The sequence below is a fragment of the Engraulis encrasicolus genome, chromosome 16 (genome assembly GCF_034702125.1).
Source record: "Engraulis encrasicolus isolate BLACKSEA-1 chromosome 16, IST_EnEncr_1.0, whole genome shotgun sequence".
Classification (NCBI taxonomy): Eukaryota; Metazoa; Chordata; class Actinopteri; order Clupeiformes; family Engraulidae; genus Engraulis; species Engraulis encrasicolus.
Genome location: NC_085872.1, coordinates 22434502 through 22454501, shown reverse-complemented (window position 1 = coordinate 22454501; position 20000 = coordinate 22434502). Strand labels below are relative to the sequence as shown.

Here is a 20000-nt window from a genome sequence, read left to right as displayed (position 1 = left end):
TTCTTCCGCAGAAGAGCAGAACTTTGCAATGATGTCTCCACAACGGCAGGAAAAGATGATGTGGTACACGCCTGCTGCCGGTGGCGCATGGAAATTGTCTCGGGTTGTCCCGGTCAGCTAACCACATGTCATAAAAGAACTCCACACAAAAAGGGTCCCCTTTGCCAGTGCACTGTTGTCTGAGTCACATGATTGCCCTGGAAGTGTCAGTGCTGTTTCGCTGTCAGATTGATGGGTGCTGTTGGTGGACCAGGACTGATATGTCAACTCTGCTGGTGACTGGGGCCGTGTCTCAAATGCCGCACTTGTGCACTTCGGGCACTGTTTTTTCAGTGCCTAGGGTGCTCACGCTGAAAATTTCAGTTGAGCCAGTGCACTGAAAGTGGCGTAAAAATGCAGTGCTTGAATGATGGACACGGCACGCACTAAACGGCGGCCATGTTGACAATGACATGGAGGAAATGTGGCATTCAGTTCAGTAGAAGAGTTTGGTCAACAGTCTCCTAATTTTGTAAGTAATGTTGATGGGACACCAACCTTTTCATGCCAACCAAAGTATTGTATGTGTGATTGTTGTCCTTTGGGGTGAAGGACATGGAAATACAAGCACCAGGCGCTGTGCATTGTAAAGAGTAGCCAACTCGTATTTTGGCGAGCTAATGCCATGCTCAGCCGTCACTTCCAGCGAGGGCACAGTGCATAGTGCTCAAAGTTTTCCACGACACTATGCACTAAAGACCTCAGTGCACTGTGTGCACTGTGCACTGACTGTCAGTGCACTGACAAAAGTGCGTCATTTGAGACACAGCCATGGTCTCTGGATGAGCAGAAGCAGGCCTGTCTGGCCACGTCCAGGAGTGCACTCGGGTTCACAGTGATGCCGCCCCTGTGGTGTGCCCCTGCAGACGCTATAGGGCTCCATCTTGGAGCCAGATACCCTCGCCAGCCTCCCGCTCAACCTCACCCTACTGTACCCCATCTCCATGACTGTCTCTTTCTCTCTACTTCATTTTTCTCTCTCTCTATTTCTCTCTCTCTCTCTCCCTCTCTCTCTCTCTCTCTCTGAATGTCTCTGTATCTCTCTCCATCTGTCTTTGTGTACTGTATGTCTCTGTCTCCGTTTCTCTCCCCCTTTTCTCGAGTACTCTTCCAGGAAGCGTTGGCTTCCTTGTGTCCCTTGGCAGGGGCGAGGGCCCACATAATTGGCCCCGGCGGCGGTGAGCGAGTGCCTCCTGGCGGCCTGGTGGCTGGCCTCTGCAGCTCTGCGGTCCGTTACGGCAGCGGTTCCCAAACCTTTCGTGCCATTCCCCCCCTTTAGAGGAAGGGTGTCTGTCTGCGCCTCCCTCGAGCAAAATGGTTACGAAAATACAAATAAATAGGCCTTCGTAAAGTTTATTAGACCCTAATATACACGTATATGGCCTATGATGTTCTCTAAATAGCAGTGAATAAATTCATGAATAGATTGTGATTGTAAAGGGAATGTGTTGACTTAAAGGGACAGTTTGGTCAATTTCAACATGCAGTTGTAAGGCTCACACTACCCTGGACTTGTCAGTGCCTGAGATTTTTTTTTCTTCTTCTTCAGCCGTTTCCGAGATCCTGGTCATTGTAATGGGGGCAGCTCTTTGTTTACATTTCAAAAAAACATTTTTATTTATTCCCAAAAACATCCAAAAGGTTATAAAACATCAGCAGACAACTAGCAAACAGCAGTACCTTTTGGGAAAATATTTGGAGTTGGCCTATGTTTCATTTTTTAAAAATGTAAACAAACGCTGCCCCCATTAGAATTGCTCATATCTCGGAAAGGGCTGAGCCGAAAAATGTGGCATCACCAGGTACTGACAAGTCAAGGGTAGCGTGAGCAATACAACTGCATGTTGAAATTGACCAAACTGTCCCTTTAATGGCAAAGCAGAAAAGTATTAATAAAGAAAAACCTTCTGACTTCACGCGCCAATACCAATTCCAATACCCCCGCGCGTCCCTAGGGGGGCTTCCACCCCACTTTGAGAAACACTGCGTTACGGCGTTTGTCCTGGCAGCTCTTGGGACAGTGTCCTCCTCACCAGGGTCCCCCCTCCTCTCCCCTCTCCCTTCTCCCCTCTCACCCCTTCTCTCCCTTGGGGGATAACCACTGCCAGTGGTGTGCCACTGGTGTGCATTAGCCCCTGCTGGAAGAGAGTCACAAGCCAAGACATGTGGCCCCGCAACACAACACAGGGGTGTTTGTACTGTAGCACTGACTTCTGGAATGAGCGGTGGTGCGGAGGCCTCTGTTGAAAGGGGTGGTCACCCTACAGATCTCTGCCACACATGCATACAGTAGACGCACACACACGCATGCACGTATGCACACGTATACACACGTATACACACACACACACACACACACACACACACACGCACGCATACGCGCGCGCACACACAGACACACACACACACACACACACACACACACACACACACACACACACACACACACACACACACACACACACACACACACACACACACACACACACACACACACTCACAAACACTCATCGTAATGACAAAATGACCCGTGCCTCCAAATGACAGAGCAGGCTGAAGTCACTCTCTCAGCACAGCTGTTCTTCCAGCACACCTTTGAGGATGACGGCCGGGTGATGTTTTTAAAGGGGCTCAGTGCTCTACTGTAGGAGTCCATGATGTTCCCTAAACATCTGGCGGTACGGTCCAGCTGAGATAGCACTAGAGCAGTGATTCTCAAACTTTTTCAGACCGAGGACCACTTTGTCCCCCAAAAAGTGTTCAGGGACCACCTGTCAACTCAAGACATTTGAGGGGTGCTAATTTCACACGGCTAATTTCAATGCAGATCACTTACTTTTTATTTACATTACAAGCCTGCCTTATTGTGGTGAAAAGAAGACTTTCCATGTGTTTAACTTTGTAATTGTGTTACAAATATAGCCTACTTCTAGCTCGTCTTGGATGGAAAAGTAGAAATCCACTCGCGGACCACCTGAGCTCTGTCGCGGACCACCAGTGGTCCCCGGGCCACACTTTGAGAACCATTGCTGACTAGAGCAGGTGGAGAGGTGTGCCTTTGCATCCATGGTGGACCGGACAGTCAACGGCAACGCGACAACTGTGAGCACTTGAACATTCCAAAGGGGCCCCGGCCCCTGGACATAAGGGATGTGTTGTTTTCCGCTTGTTTTTTAAAGGGTCCCCTCATATAAACGTCTCTTGACCCTGCGTCTAATGATGGTCCGGTCGCGTTATCGCTCTTTCACAGCGACGGCCGCTGTGTGTGTGTGTGTGTGTGTGTGTGTGTGTGTGGCCAGTGAACTTCGGCTCGTCTGTCAAGTTGACTGCTCGTTTATTTCTGTGGTTCTTTGTAAATGCACTTTGATAAGCTGTTGGTTCGTTCACTTGGACAAGGGCCGAAAGTGATGGTGAGAGTAACTGTGTGTGTGTGTGTGTGTGTGTGTGTGTGACTGTGTGTGTGTGTGTGTGTGTGTGTGATAGAAGGAGAGAAGAGAGAACAGCAGATGTGACCGTTTGGTTCTCATGGAGAAGCGTACACACATTTTTTTTTTTGAGTGAGGGATTAAAGTAGCCAGCTGTTGCGCAGATGCAATGGCTGCAATATAGAGATGAAAATGTCTGCTTTTTTTCTGTCCAGTCCAAACTCCACACCACACCACACACACCCTCTTCTCTATCGCTTTCTCCACACCCCTTTTCTTCTTCTCTGGCACTCTGGGGAGTCTGCTCATTTGACTGCCACTCATGTCGCTTTGCAAGTCCCCTCTCCAAAATTCCTGTTTTTATTAGAGATGCACCGGATCCTGATTTTTAGGATCCTGCCTCATACCGGATCCACTGCTTAAGATCCTGCCGGATCCGGAACAGGATACCGGATCCTACGAAAGGGTTGAAACACATAGACAACTCGCACACGTGGGCCCTTTTTATTACTTTGGCGCAAACTATTTTTAAGACTCATTGGCTTACTGCCACACTGCCTTTCAACGGCCGCTTCCAAAGGGCTTTCACTCCATGCAGCGATTGGGGTTGTGAAAGACTGACTGAAAAGCCTAGGCTACGTAAAAAGTAGAGATGCCCCAGATCCTGATTTTTAGGTAACTGCCGGATACCGGATCCACTGCTTAAGATCCTGCCGGATCCGGATAGTCTGAAAAACCCTATTATCCTGCCGGATCCGGAACCGGATCTTGGATCCTGTACATCTCTAGTTTTTATATCCGCTCTCTGTCCTCCTTCACGTTCCCAAACTCCACAGCTGATTCTCTCTCTCTGCCTGCACATGAATAAATCACTGCGCTTATGTATCTCACACAGCGACAAGTGCTGAATTTATTACATAGGCCAATTTGCAATTTGTTAGCTGTCACGAATGTAATGAATGCCCTGTTGCTTCATCATGCAGATGCACCCGATGTGGTGAGATGGGGGAAGTGATAAGGATCTGGGTAAAGCCATGTTTATCCTCAGGATTTCATTTGTGTCGTGTTATCCTGGCGGTTACTAACCGAAGCGTGCATGCATGCAGTGGAATTTCACAATGGCGACCCTGGTATTGTAGACGACCTCTTTTGTTTTGATCAGTCAAACCACTGTTTATATGTGACTGGCCTGTGCACGGTCCGACAAAGAGCTTCTGTAAATGCACATATACTGTATTTCCCTGGAACTATAGTTCCAGTTAATAGATTTTCCATCTCTTTATTCCATATCCATAAAACCCTTTTGGCGAGAAGCACTGAAATGCTTCCACAAGGTGGCAGCATTTGAAATGGGTCTGCTTCTAATGACTGCTGCTCTTCTACTGTGTGTTGGTGGATATGTATGTTGACATTGTGAGTGTGTGCGTGTGTGTGTGTTTGTGCGATTGAGAGTGTGCGTGCAGGCATGTGTGCATAACTATGTGCGCAAATGTGAGCAGGATTACGTGAGTTGCTGAATTTGAGTATTGAGACATGTAAAAGCCTCTTTTTCCTCCTTCATGATTGCTTAGGGTTGAAACAGACTTTCATGTCAAGACAAACAAACCAGGCGTCTGTACAGTTCAGACAGTGAATGAATGTTTATGTCTGCATGAAGGCACATGCGGTGATAACAACGACCTACTTTTCTCCCCACATGTTTTGTACAGAGGATAGATTTTTGGACCATTGCAAATATGGTTACACATATACAAACACACACACATGACCACATTCAATTGGATGAAGTGTGCCTTGTTTTGTAATGGGCATATAAATAGAAATTGAAACTACAGCTGTTCTACATGACACACATCACACATCATCACAAGATTCCCCCCTCAAAATGCTCTCTCTCTCACAAACCCACACATACACGCACCACACACACACACACACACACACACACACACACACACACACACACACACACACACACACACACACACACACACACACACGCACACACACACACGCACGCGTGCACACGCACAGAGAGAGAGAGAGAGAGAGAGAGAGAGAGAGAGAGAGAGAGAGAGAGAATATTAATGAACACACATGGACAGAAAGGAAGCATTAAAAAGGAACTAGGCAACATTTTAAAGCTAATTAATCACCTTCACGAGTTAGACAATGCTTAAATGAGTCATTGAAAAGCAAAACAATGACTATCCCAACATTTTCTATCATCCTAAGACCATACTTGGAAGATTCTGTTTTCCTGGCAGGAATATTCCAAAACAAACTCCCCATAAGAAAGTGTTATTTTACATATTTGATAATGACCATGTTTGTATGGTCTGCTGGCACTCTTGGAGGAAAACCATTCAACATGTGAGGGATGAAAAAATCATAATGACAGTGTAGATTTTCAGTCGGGCACATAGACAGACACCTCGAAAACTGCCTACGGGGATTTAAACCCTCAAATAATCCTGCGTGTCCATTTTTTTTCTCTGTTTCTCACCCTCTCCTCCTCATCTGTCCTTGTTTATCATCTACTTTTTGTCACTTGTAAATCATCTTAATTTTTTGCCACTTCTTCTTTTTCCTTGTGTTGGTCAATGTTGTCAGTGTTGCAACTGTACACTGCGCCTATATGTCTTAACCTGTTCCTGCTAAAATGTCTTCCTTGTAAGTCGCTTTGGTCAAAGGCGTCTGCCAAATGCTATGTAATATAATGTAATATAAAATCTGCCTCTTGCTTGCTTCCTCCTTCCCTCCCTGCCATGAGGCCTTACTTTATCTTTAATTCCCCTCCCATTTACCCCATTCTCTGTCTAAGTTCCCATATTAATTCAACACAGACCCAGAGCTCTCCCTTCTTCTAGATGAGGACTAAAAAGGCAGAGCGAGACAGAGTTTGAGAGTGAATGCGTGTATGTACTCCATGTGTGTGTGTGTGTGTGTGTGTGTGTGTGTGTGTGTGTGTGTGTGTGTGTGTGTGTGTGTGTGTGTGTGTGTGTGTGTGTGTGTGTGTGTGTGTGTGTGTGTGTGTGTGTGTGTGTGTGTGTGTGTGTGTGTGTGTGCTTTGGTTAGACAAACATTATAATAAAATCACATTATGATGTTGCTATAAATCAAATATCAAGCAGCAATACTGCCACTGTGTGGATGTTATGAGTATGTCTGAGGATCTGGCTACCACGCCAAACCATACCATTACATACTACTTTGTTTATGATCTAATGTTAATTGGTAAATGGCTAATGGTTATGTGAATATCACATTTAGTAAGGAATAAAATAATGCATGAATGATGCATTGGGTTCGCATTTGTGTGTGTGTGTGTGTGTGTGTGTGTGTGTGTGTGTGTGTGTGTGTGTGTGTGTGTGTGTGTGTGTGTGTGTGTGTGTGTGTGTGTGTGTGTGTGTGTGTGTGTGTGTGTGTGTGTGTGTGTGTGTGTGTGTGTGAGAGAGAGAGAGGGTGTGTGTCTGTACACACATGCACGTTTGGATGTCGTGTGGAATGTGTAGCGATTTCACAGACACAGTAAACACGGATACAAAATGCGTTGCCATGAGCTTGAGAATAGCTCTCTTTTGGGCTAGAGATAACAGTATTACATTTTGCTAAACATCTAGAAATCTTAAACTACCACACCACATCACTAGAGACAGACACACGCAGACAAACACACACACGCACACACGCATGCACGGCCACACCTTTTCCCTTCGGCACGCACTGCCCCGGCTACTGTACTACTGCTGTCCACCCCGTGCATCTGCACTTTTCATCAAGGGGCCATCTGGCTATATCCCCTAAAGCTCAGAACAGATACATGTCCTCCTCCCCAGGGGAAAGAAGAAGAAGGGAAATCTCCTCTTGGATCATTATGGAAAGGGAGCGAGGGGATATCCTCTTCTCCTCTCCTCCTCTCTCCCTTATTTCCTGTCCTCCTCTTAACCATCTGCCGAGATGCCCTTCGGACTTGTACGAATCCCTTCCACAGGCCTTTTCGCTTCTCTTCCCTTCCTCCTCCTTTTACAGAGTTTCATCTTTTTTCGTTTCGTTTCGGGTTTTTTTCACTCTCTCTTTTACTGTCGTTCCTCGATGGCTCTGAGCCGCATCTCCCTTCACCCTCCTCGCCCCTGCTTCCTACGTATCTTCCTCTGCACGTGCACCTGTGCCTCCCCAGCAGCAGCAGGCGGCCCCTGGGGTGTCCAGCCAGAGCTCCGGCAGGCAGGGCAGGCCTGGTTTGGTTTGTGGTCCCAGGGCCGGCGGTGATAAAGAGGGGGAGATGAATGAGAGTGTCTGGCCAAGAGAAGAGCACTCTCTCATCTCGTCTCGGCCATACTGTACCTGCTGTACGGGTGTCTGTCTGCTGACTGACTCTCAAGCAGGAAGGGGGTCGGCGGAGACAGAGGAGGGAGGGAAGGAGAGGGGGGGGGGAAGATGGAGTGATCCAGTGACCCGCTGAGGATAGAGCCTGGAGGAGGGAGGGAGGGAGGGGGGAGGGAGGGAGAAAGGGAGAGAGGTAAAGGAAGGAAAGGAGGAGAGAAGGCAGTAGGGAGGGAGAGGTTACGGAGGTAGGGAGAGAGGGAGAGAGTGAGGGACGGAAGCAGAAGGGAGGGTGGAAGATGGGAGGGATGGAGGGAAAAGGAAAGGAGGGAGGTACAGTATGAATGAAGAGAGTGAGGGAGGAATGGAGGAAAAGACAGGGAGGCCCGCACACCTGCTGCTATGCCCAGATTTAAAGGGAGCTTATTAACTAACTGCTGACGGTAGGGACACATAGGAGGCGAAGCAAGCGAAGCAAAGAGAGGCGAAATCCAACCATCACCAGGTCGTTGCGGCGAATCAAATGGAATGGAACAGTTATGTTGTTGATTTGATTGGGCCGCGGCAGGCGAATTCGCTCCTCATTTGCATAACATTAAACTTTCTTTAATAATTTCGCTTCGCTCCTGTTCGCTTGCTTTTGCTTGCCATCGCTTGCCTTCGCCTCTCTCATAGGAATGAATGGCAAAGTTCGCAAATTTGCGTGTATGTGTCCCTACCGTGAGGCTTCAGGGCCATGGGAGAGTAGTGTGGGGAACGGCAGTGAGCAGCATATATCTCTGTTAGATAGCACAAGCACTCTCACATGTACCACAAGCACACAGTCACCATCAGACACAGACATGCACAGATACAATAGCAGTGGCCTCACAAAGCAGGATAGGTGTAGTACACACACACACGCACACACACACACACACACACACACACACACACACACACACACACACACACACACACACACACACACACACACACACACTCTCTCTCTCTCTCTCTCTCTCTCTCTCTCTCTCTCTCTCTCTCTCTCTCTCTCTCTCTCTCTCTCTCTCTCTCTCTCTCTCTCTCTCTCTCTCTCTCTCTCACACACACACATGTCCCACTAGCACACAGTCACCATCAGACACAGACATGCACAGATACAATAACAGTGGCCTCACAAAGTAGGATAGGTGTAGCACACATGCACGCACGCACGCACACACATACACACACAGACTCTCTCTCTATCTCTATCTCTCTCTCTCACACACACACACACACGCACGCACGCACGCACGCACACACACACACACACACACACACACACACACACACACACACACACACACACACACACACACACACACACACACACACACACACACACAACGTACTGTACAGTATGCTGTCACTCATCCACCACATACCGCACACATCCTTAAGTACATGTACTGTACACACACATGCATGCACATTCAAACAAATGTGTCTTTTTAAATTTTTAGAAGCACACATTAAATATCCCAAAAACAGACAGAAAGAATGACGGAAGGAGAGAAAGAGACATGGGAAGTGGTCTCATGTGTTTTAAAATAGGACACATTTGGGGGGCGCTGTGGCGCAGCACGCTAAGCCCCCCACATTTGGGCTTGCATGCCCACGGGGACCCCGGTTCGAGTCCAGACGGGGTCATTTCCCAGCCCTACCCCATATATCTCTTCTGCTCATTTCCCGTCTCCTCTCACACTGACCTGTCATAATAATGGCCCAAAAAGCCCCCCCACAAAAAAAAAAAAAAAATAGGACACATTTGAAAGGGGAAGCCTAAATGTCCTTGTGTCTGCATCTGGAGTGCTTCCCGCAGTGTACTACAGATGCACCGCCGTTACTCGCATGAGGATATATAGCAGTGGTTCTTAACCTGGGGTGCGGGCACCCCCTGGGGGTGCGTCAGAGATTTCAGGGGGTGCACAGAATTGTTTTTATGTAGAGGTTGTGACCAAAATTCTGCTTCCAAACATTATAATTAGGCCAAATCAAGACAACACTAAAACATGTTTTGGTCCCCATGTAAAGTCATTAAAGTATTAATGTCTAAAGCAAGAATCATTGTAATTAATCACGTAAATACTTTTTTGTGTGCGTATACACATGTAGAAGTTTGTGTTGGGGGTGCGCGACTTGTCTTGGGCACAGGTTAGGGGGTGCTTCAAGAAAAAAGGTTAAGAACCACTGATATATAGCATACTGACAAGCATTGCCAGACGAAAGGCCTACAATCGATTATCCATCTACTGTAGCTCCACATTGGCATAGCCCTGACCTGCGTCATGCACAAATCTCTTGAAATGAATGACTACTTTATACATGGGAATGGGGTGGACTAAATCAGGTACAGTGGCTTTGAAAGCTCCTAACCTGATTTAGGAACGTGGTTGTTTTATTGTTACAAAGGCCGTTATGTCTGTTATGTTGTCTGTGCATGTGGAGAGAGACGAGAGGTACAGCAAGAAAGAGGCACAGAGAGAAAGTGTAAGCGGAGGGAAAGAGAGAGGGAGGAAAAGGTTGGGAGCTGATGGAGAATGCACCCCTGGTGCAAAGAGGAGGGAGGATCCTCTGGGATGAGATGAAGGGGAGGGACTGGAGATCAGGAACGGTTAGGAAAAATCCTAAATCATCCACAAGATGCACACACGGTCCATTGCACCTGTGTGGGAGTGGGGTAGTGGCGACCTGATGAAGGACTTTGTTAAATTGCTCTCTCCTGCCCCCTTCCTGCTGCCATACAGTACTCTCACTTGCTCTCACTATCTCATATAGACACACTTACTCGCTTTCTTTCTTTCTTTCTTTCTTTCTTTCTTTCTTTCTTTCTTTCTTTCTTTCTTTCTTTATTTCTCTCTCTCTCTCTCTCTCGCTCTCTCGCTCTCTCTCTCACACACACGCACGCACACACACACACACAGACACACTGTGCACTATATCTCCATTTCTCTCCCCCTCCCTTTATATCTGTAATAAATATGGACAGGAAGAGATGGGCAGTTACAGAGCTAAATTGTCCTGAAGTGTAGAGAGAGAGGTCCCCCGGCCTAGTGTGTAATAATGATTTAAGTGTTGTCCGCTGGCTGGCGAGATGCGGCCGACTGCCCGTGCAGTGACCGTCTGACTGGTTGAGCCTGCCTAATCTGCTGCTGCACAACATTAGGTAATTTACTGCCCCTTTCCACAGGCCCCGCTCAAAGAGATTATGATGCACAGCAGAGAGAGAGAGAGAGAGAGAGAGAGAGAGAGAGAGAGAGACGTTTGTCTGTGTGTGTGTCTGTGTAGTATGTGTTTGCACGTGTGTGTATGCGTGTGTGTCTGTGCGTTCCTGTGTGTATGCGTGTGTGCGTTCCTGCGTTTGTGTTTGTGTCTTTGTCTGCGTTCCTGATGGACAATGAGATGTTTACAAGAGCTGGCCAGGAGAGGCACCCCTGGCCGAGCTCCATGAGGACATGATCTTTGTCAACAACATGGTGATAATAAAAATATGAAGGAAAATGGAATCCGAGATGGCATGCGTGCGTGCCATGGTTTCCGATAACACCTAGTCTATCCTAAGATTGGGTTCAGGGTGTTTCCGATATTTTTCAGGTCAATGATTATGAAAAAATGTGTGTTGTAAATGGATTTGATGATAATTATTCCGTTTCTGCAGTTGTTTTCTGGTTGCATGGGATTCATTTGCCGAATGTAATTTTTGAATGTTTTGTTTATTTCTGTGCATTGCCGTATAGGCCAGGATGAATTTGATGGCATCTTACCTGTGACTCATTTAGTTTGGTTTACACTAACATTTGTCATTGCACAGGTGTAGGATATTTTCAGTTGGCTATTTTCTTTACATCAAATAGGGAGGTGTATGCAGGGATTTATACTCATAAAAGATGTAGCTTGCTTCCTCTTGGACATCTAAGGGTTAATGCACGTAGAGGAAGATCTCTCGGCCTGTGCACACCACTGAACATTAAACACATTAGCTGCTTCATTTACATGCAGTGCTGTTTCCGATGATGACAGGGGTGCATTTCTGGAAAGCGCAGTTGTTAGCAGTTAGCAACTTCGGTAGTTGCCAATGGGAAATTGCATTGCAACCAACAAAGTAGCTAACATAGCTAGCAACTACGCTTTCCAGAAACGCACCCCAGGATTTTGTGTCCAAGCCTTCCATCTGTTGGTGTTCTGAGGGAATGACAACCCCTTTTTTTCTCGCCTCCTCCTCTGCTTCTTCACAGATCCTGACTCAGAAACAAAGCAGGTTCAAGGCATGCTTTCGGGAATGGAGAAACCGCAGGTAAGTGACCGTGTCATGGACAATGTACACACACACACAGGGGCGGATCTAGACGTTTTGGGGCCCTAGGCGAAATGTAAACATGGGGCCCTCAAAAGTCATTATATAGACATAAAATGCCGTGTTTTGGTGCTATTTTAGTGTTTTGTCTCATGTATATCTTCGATTACTTTACATAAGTGACGCATTAAGGTCAAACCTACTTCTTTGTGTTTTCTCCATGACTGATGTAAAATGCCTATAGAAGGCAGATTTGGTTGGGGCCCTAAGCAATTGCCTAGGTTTCCCTAATGTAAAGTCCGCCTCTGCACACACACCCAGATGGCATCAAGTCTGACCACGTCCTGCATACACACGCTTGCGCCCCATACACATGCATGCATTGCACACATGCGCACACATGCACGCGCGTGCACACACACGCACAAACATACACACACAAACACACACACACACACACACACACACACACACACACACACACACACACACACACACACACACACACACACACACACACACACACACACACACACACACACACACACACACAGCGATCAGCAAAAAATGAGCAAATGCGAACCCAATGCATCATTCATGCATTATTTTTTTCCTTACTAAATGTGATATTCACATAACCATTAGCCATTTACCAATTAACATTAGATCATAAACAAAGTAGTATGTAATGGTATGGTTTGGCGTGGTAGCCAGATCCTCAGACATACTCATAACATCCACACAGTGGCAGTATTGCTGCTTGATATTTGATTTATAGCAACATCATAATGTGATTTTATTATAATGTTTGTCTAACCAAAGCAGTGGTGATGTTTCGTACGTGGTGGTCATATATTTGTGAGTATTTGTGTTTCTTAGTACATGCAGTGAAAAGGAATACCTGAATACTTGGTTGGTGTGACGACAGACTAGCTGGGATAAAAGAATGTGAAAACACAATTATGTTTTCTGGAATAGCATTGAAGCTCATGAAAAGAAGCCTCCAATTTGCCATACCTTACATCTCTCTCTCTCTCTCTCTCTCTCTCTCTCTCTCTCTCTCTCTCTCTCTCTCTCTCTCTCTCTCTCTCTCTCTCTCTCTCTCTCTCGCTCTCTCTCTTTCTCTCTGTCTCTCTGTCTCTCTCTCTCTCTCTCTCTCTGCTCTATAATGACTTAGGACTGTGTTATGTTTGTAACTTCACAGCGGAGGATTGCCTGTTTGCTCCTGATTGCCACAAGGGTTTTGAGGGCTGCATTCCCCTGTTAATTAAAATGCCCTTTTAGCTGCTTCCACTGGCTTGAGCGGTGATTGGCTGTCAAATAATTTTCAGCCAAATATTGGCTTATTTTTTTACATAGTGCAGCCTTTTCATGCGAGGTCGCAGCAAAATGTGAAGTCCTTTCTGTGCTTGCTGTGAATTTCCATGCACCATCAGAAATACCTATGTCTTTTTTCGGACTTTACCATGTTTTATTCCCTTTGACATGAAACCACATTCTGTTTGATTTAGATGCCCTGGTTATGTAGCAGATTTCATTACCATGACTTAGATTCCTCTGCTGAGGATAAAGCTATTTTGCACAGGGTAGGCCACATTACTGTAATGCGATCTGAACCTAGATTCAATTCATTGAGTTACACGGTCATTGTGTCTGTCCTTGGAAAACAAAATTGAGGCTCATCTTACTCCACCCGCACCGGTTATCCAAGACACCTGATTTATTTCCCCACAGAAGTTATAATGTTGTGCTTGTGCCTTTGACACAAAGTCGGACAGCTTATCGTTGGGCAGTGTCTGTCAGGTTCAGATATGCTTGGCCAGCCTGATCTCCAAAAATTCCGTGCTCCTGGACACGGATGTTAAGGACACGAAATCTGTGTCCAGGAGCACGGATTTTGCCAAAATTCCGTGCTCCTGGACACGAAATTGTTTTCCGTGCTCCTGGACACGGAATTGTTTTCCGTGATGGGCTCACGGAATTGCTTTCAATAGGCTATTACCACAGCACTGTGTTAACTCTATCATTAGAAAGTACATACCAAATGCTAATCCTAAACAAAATAATGATATAGCAATTTAAGTTGTGCCCTGACCAAAACATTCCCTAACCTTAACCTGTCATTAAAGACATATTTTTGAGAAATACCTTTTCCAGTTGGTTGCTAGGCTATCAAACTCATATAATGAATGAAAGAAAACTAGCTGTGCCCAGACCAAAACAATCCCTAACCCTAACCTGTCAGTAAGAAATGTTTTTTTAGACAAAATATTTGAAATTAGAAAAATCCTGAGAAAACACAAGACTGTGGAAATAGCCTATAGAAAGCACTTCAAACAATTCCGTGTCCAGGAGCACGGAAAACAATTCCGTGTCCAGGAGCACGGAATTTTGGCAAAATCCGTGCTCCTGGACACGGATTTTGTGTCCTTAACATTCGTGTCCAGGAGCACAGAATTTTTGGAGATCATGTTGGCTTGGCAAACAGGGAGGTGATGAGAAAACCATAAGGAGCATCTCATTATTTACTGAGCAGACCATGGACACACAGCTCCACAACATGAAAGGTTCCTTTCTTTCAAAGATTTGGTTTGGAAGAACACAAGTTGGAAAAACATTTGTGGTTCGATTTTGACACGAATAAATGACTTTCCAGCACAGGATGCATGTACTGGTGTACTTTGTTTCTCAAGTGAGCCAGACTTCCCTTACGAAAATCGACCATGGTTAAGCCATAGTCAGAAACCATGCTGAAAAAAACCTGAAAACCATGAATAACCATGATCCGTTTTTGGTCAGGAACCAAGTTTTTCATATTTAAACCATGGTTGATTTTGGGATAATGTTGCTGCATGTAAGCATGGCAAAAGCTACGTACATATCAAAGTTACATTTTAAATGTACATAATAAACCACAAGTCAGGGGTGAATTTCTCAAAACCAAAGTTGCTTACTACATTAGCTACTTTGTTGTTTTCAATGCATTTTCCCATTGGCAACTACCGAAGTTGCTAACAGGCTAACAACTTCTCTTTTGAGAAACTCACCCCAGGTGTTTCATTTATGTCTGTGAAGATAAAAATCCTGCCTCTGTATGCTGGCATACCACAGATCTCTAACATCCAGGCCAGGGCTGCTCGACTGACATGGACCCCACCTGCAGGCCTGCTAAATAAGGACAGACCCAGCAATGGCCACCCACACACCTGCATGTACGAAGTCACGTTGTCAGACAAGGGCCGGGACGGCAAGTACCGCCTTATCTACAGGTGAGAAAAGAGCACATATTTGTGTGTCTGTGCGTGCGTGTGTGTGTGTGTCTGTGTGTGTGTGCGTGGGTGCGTGCGTGCGTGCGTGTGTGTGTGTGTGTGTGTGCGTGCGTGCGTGCGTGCGTGTGTGTGTGTGTGCCTGCGTGCGTGCTTGCGTGCGTGCGTGCGTGCTTGCGTGCGTAGAGGGGTTGTACTCATGTTTGCATGGAATTGTGGCAAGGGAGTAAATTTATTTATTTAGCTTGTGCTTTCAGCACTCCATTTTCTGAGGTCTGTAGGTTTATTTTATTGCAATGTCACAATGTCCATGGCCAATGCATCCGGTTGAGTTTAGTGCTAGCATACAGTGTTTTCCAGGGCTGAGGTCTTTGTTTATTATTTTGTCCTTCACCATTTATTGTGGGTTTTTTTTTTACATTGATGCAGTGGAGAAGAGCTGGAGTGCAATTTGAAAGAACTACGACCGGCAACAGACTACCACGTAAGGTATGTGCACACACACTCTCCCCCCGCTAACCTTGATGCTACTCAGCAATGATTTAATGGAATAGAGGGTATTCTGTTGGGCCCTCTCTGTTGGGCTCACTGTGGTGTCCTTAATTTATGAATTCATTTATTCATTCTATTGCATTCTGGTTGCCAGCCAGCATGATGTTTGTTTTGTATGTATTGTGAGTCCTATACAGTACTGGGATTGCATTCTTAAAGGTACACTGTGCAGGAAATGGACAAAAAAAGGTACTGCAACTATGCTGCTCATTGAAACTGGGCTGCCTATTGCCAAATTTGATCTTTACCTGAACATTTACTAAGTAATAAACAAATATTTTCTAGTATGGTCCAAGTACAGTCATTTTTGCAGCTAAAAATGGCTATTTTTGGAAATTCAAAATGGCGGACCATGGAGAAGATCCCCCTTTTCATGTATGAAAAGTGCAATTTTTCCAGTCATAATGAATACTTAGAATTTGATGCTGGTGGTAAGTATTCATGAAAAAGGTAACATTAGTGAATGGGCAGCATGAATTCTGTAAATAAACAACTAAAAATCTCACACAGTGTCCCTTTAAATGTTATTATTCAGTTGAGGCGTGCGCTATTTGCCTCGGCTCATGATTTTAACCATCCTTTTCATTGCTCTGTCGAAGCTGCTAGGGGCACAAATACAAGGGCTAGTAAACAGAAAACACGTACTCGGTACATTAGCTCTAAAAAAAAATAAATGTTTTTGTATTTTACATCTTAAAAATAGGCAAACTGTATCGAGAGGCAGTTACTTTGTTAGGGGTCCAGTCCAGTCGTATGCTCTTAACAAGGGGCGGATCTACCCATTCTGGGGCCCTGGGCAAAATATAAACATGGGGCCCTCAAAAGTCATTTTTTAAACACGTCACCAATTGGCATGGTAGGGGCGAGGGTGCTATTTTAGTGTTTTGTCTTGTTTATATCTTTGATTACATATACTTTAGAGAAGTGGCAAATTAAGATCAGGCTTCCTTATTTGCGTGTTTATCGCCACTGGTGTGACATTTGGGGGCCCCTATGGAGTGCAGATGTGGTCGGGGCCCTAGGCAATTGCCTAGGTTTGCCTAATGTAAAGTCCGCCTCTGCCCCTAACCATGTTCCAAGCAGCAACATGACTGAGCAAAGTGAAGCACCAGGCAGTCCAGCCATATGATGTACTGCCCTCACAGCACCACATGCTCTCACTCTTCATCGCATCAGCACAGGGGTTCCCAAACTTCACCATGATAAAGCCCCCCACATTCCAGCCAAGGCCCCCTTACATGGATGGGTCGTGCCACCTGACTTTTTCTGTGCACCCCTTTCAAAACCATAGTCTACGTAGGTCTGTGTCAGTGCCCCACAGGGATGTATAAAATAATGAAAATAGTGTTGGAAAATGTTTAGAGATGGAGTGGATTCTAATAATACATTTCTTAAATAAAGGGAATATTGTTCAGATTTTCTTTGTTTATTTTGGTGTACTTAGTTATTCAATTCATTCAATTTTTTTTTTTTTCCCCTGCTAACATACCCCTCCTTGCACCTCCTCACGTAACCCCCCGCATGCCCCCCCCCCAACACACACACACACACACACACACCCAGGCACAGGGGTCCCCGGCCCCCACTTTGAAAACCAGTGTCTGTAACAGCACATTAAGGGACAAGAAGTCTCTCCTCGTTCGGCCTCACACATGTGCACGGGGGTCCTCACGACTGTGTGAGCACTTTAGGTAGCTATTATCCTGCGGAGCAGCTGGTGGATGCTGCTCAGCTTGTGATTATGATCAGGGTGTCTTGTCTTCTCGCACGGCGCTGGAGGTCACACTAGGTGACAGTCTGGAAGGAAGGCAGAGCCTTTTTCTCAACGTGACCACAATGTTTTATTAGCATCGCATTCTCATTGGAGTGTGTGTCGTGTGTGTTGTGCGTGTGTGTGTGTGTGTGTGTGTGTGTGTGTGTGTGTGTGTGTGTGTGTGTGTGTGTGTGTGTGTGTGTGTGTGTGTGTGTGTGTGTGTCTGTGTGTGTGTCTGTGTCTGTGTCTGTGTCTGTGTGTGTGTGTGTGTGTGTGTGTGTGTGTGTGTGTGTGTGTGTGTGTGTGTGTGTGTGTGTGTGTGTGTGTGTGCGTGTGCGTGTGTGTCTGTGTGTGTGTGTGTATACATGTGTGTTTGTCCTCTGCAGAGTGAACGCCATGTGTAACTCAGTGAAAGGCTCGTGCTCGGAGACAGGAACATTCACCACCCACAGCTGTGCGCCCGACTGTCCCTTCCCCCCGAAACTCTCCCACCGCGCCAGGAGCTCCCTCACACTCCAGTGGAAGGTAAGGGCCATGCCACCAGTGTTGCCAGATGTACCATAATTAGCGTATTTGTACCATAATTTTGTCCATTTTGTACGATCAAAAAAACATTCATTTAGTTCATGTAGTAGATGCCTTGAAGTAACTATTTGGGTCTTGTACAATAATTTTGTACAATAAAAAGCCCCCAAAAAACAATAATTTTGAGGTTTTGGCGCGATAATTCAGCCTTTTCCATCTGGCAACACTGCATGCCACCTTGCTGACTAGAGTTCATACATTGTCTGAAATCAAGTCAGGTAGCCTTATGGTTCTAGACCACTGTTTCCCAACCAGGGGTACGTGTACCACTAGGGGTACGCGAGCACACTGCAGGGGGTACTTGGGAAAATGTTATTATTATAACAAATGTATGGAGCAGTCACATCAGGAGAGAGAAAGCGATATAGAACATGAATTAGGGGGTACTCATGGCACAACTAAGAGGCTTAGGGGGTGCGCGAGACAAAAAAGGTTGGGAAACACTGTTCTAGACCTTAGATTGGACAATACTGCGGTTTAAACAATAAAAGAGTTGGACTTATTTATTGTTATTCACCTGGCTGGCTTGCACAGGCCTTTTCCTCAAAGGTCTCCACATATAACTCAATTATTTATTATGAGAGTGCTGTATTCGTGGCACGAGGTCATAAACTTTGTTTCTGTGGCCAAATGGATTTCTTCTGTATTCATGCCCCTCTTGTGTTTTCATTTTCTCTCTCTCTCTCTCTCTCTCTCTCTCTCTCTCTCTCTCTCTCTCTCTCTCTCTCTCTCTCTCTCCCCCTGTCTCTCTGCCTCCTCCTTCACAGCCTCCGGTTGACAATGGGTCAAAGATCACCAACTACCTTTTAGAGTGGGATGAGGTACGTGCTATTCCCCTGCCCTGCCTTTGCGTGTACCAACCTGAGCTTGAAGCTGTGAGCCTTATAGCTATTATTTGATAATCTCTGCGAAGCTTTTCATCGCACCTTTGCTCCTTCACCGTTTTTTCCTGAGGAAAAAAAAGGTGCTACTTTAATCTATGCCTCCAGGGGGCACTTCAGTCTTCCTACTTTTGCCACTGAGCCGCAGCTGTGTGTCTTAATACACAGCTTAATATGCTACTGTGCTTTACCGCCATAGACACAGGGCAGTTCAACTCCTAGGACAAGACTGCCTTGTGTCATTCATCATATTCAGCTGAAATGCACCTCAGCTTTAAAGACCTCAGCAGTTGCTTGCACTGCTTGAATGAGACATGATTGTATCTTGTTCGGTTTCTCTGCTGATTGGGCCATAAGTGCTTAACCACTTGTTAATCTATTTAACAGCATTGTGTGTTCAAGCTGTGTTTCAGTGATTACAGAATTTTGAAAAAAAATCATATCGATTGTGAATCTGAAGATGTGGTATGAATGAATAATTATAGCGGTCTTGATACATAAAAGGGCAATGCAAGTTTAACAGCTTAAAAACATTTAAGGAATGTTCGGGCAGTGAAAGTGCTGTAGAATTCTGGACGTCATACAATACAATTCGGAATTGTAGAATCTTGCATTATTATAGAACACATTCTTTTTTATAGAATGTTCAAAAACCCTTACTCTTAAAGGTTAAATATATCACCAGAAAATAAAGCTGATGTAAAATGGATGCAAGTGAAATACTAAGCAGAGGGTGAGTCCTTTCATAGGGAGTAATTGTTATAAGAACTGGTTCTTACATCTTGGTCCACAATGACCCATTCTTCACAGGGCAAGAGGAACAATGTTTTCAGAGAATGTTACTTTGGGGGCCAGCGG

General features: G+C 45.6%; 1 protein-coding gene across 1 annotated transcript in view; it reads left to right on the top strand.

Annotated features, from left to right (window-relative positions):
- fndc3ba (fibronectin type III domain containing 3Ba) overlaps nucleotides 1-20000 on the top strand; it is a 173067-nt gene that overhangs the window by 115634 nt on the left and 37433 nt on the right. The window contains exons 7-12 of the mRNA XM_063219011.1: nucleotides 12047-12105; nucleotides 15217-15374; nucleotides 15801-15860; nucleotides 18063-18201; nucleotides 19029-19082; nucleotides 19953-20000. The exon at nucleotides 19953-20000 is cut by the window's right edge and continues 77 nt beyond it. Of these exons, the coding sequence (XP_063075081.1) occupies nucleotides 12047-12105; nucleotides 15217-15374; nucleotides 15801-15860; nucleotides 18063-18201; nucleotides 19029-19082; nucleotides 19953-20000 (518 nt within the window). The remainder of the gene's footprint in view (nucleotides 1-12046; nucleotides 12106-15216; nucleotides 15375-15800; nucleotides 15861-18062; nucleotides 18202-19028; nucleotides 19083-19952) is intronic.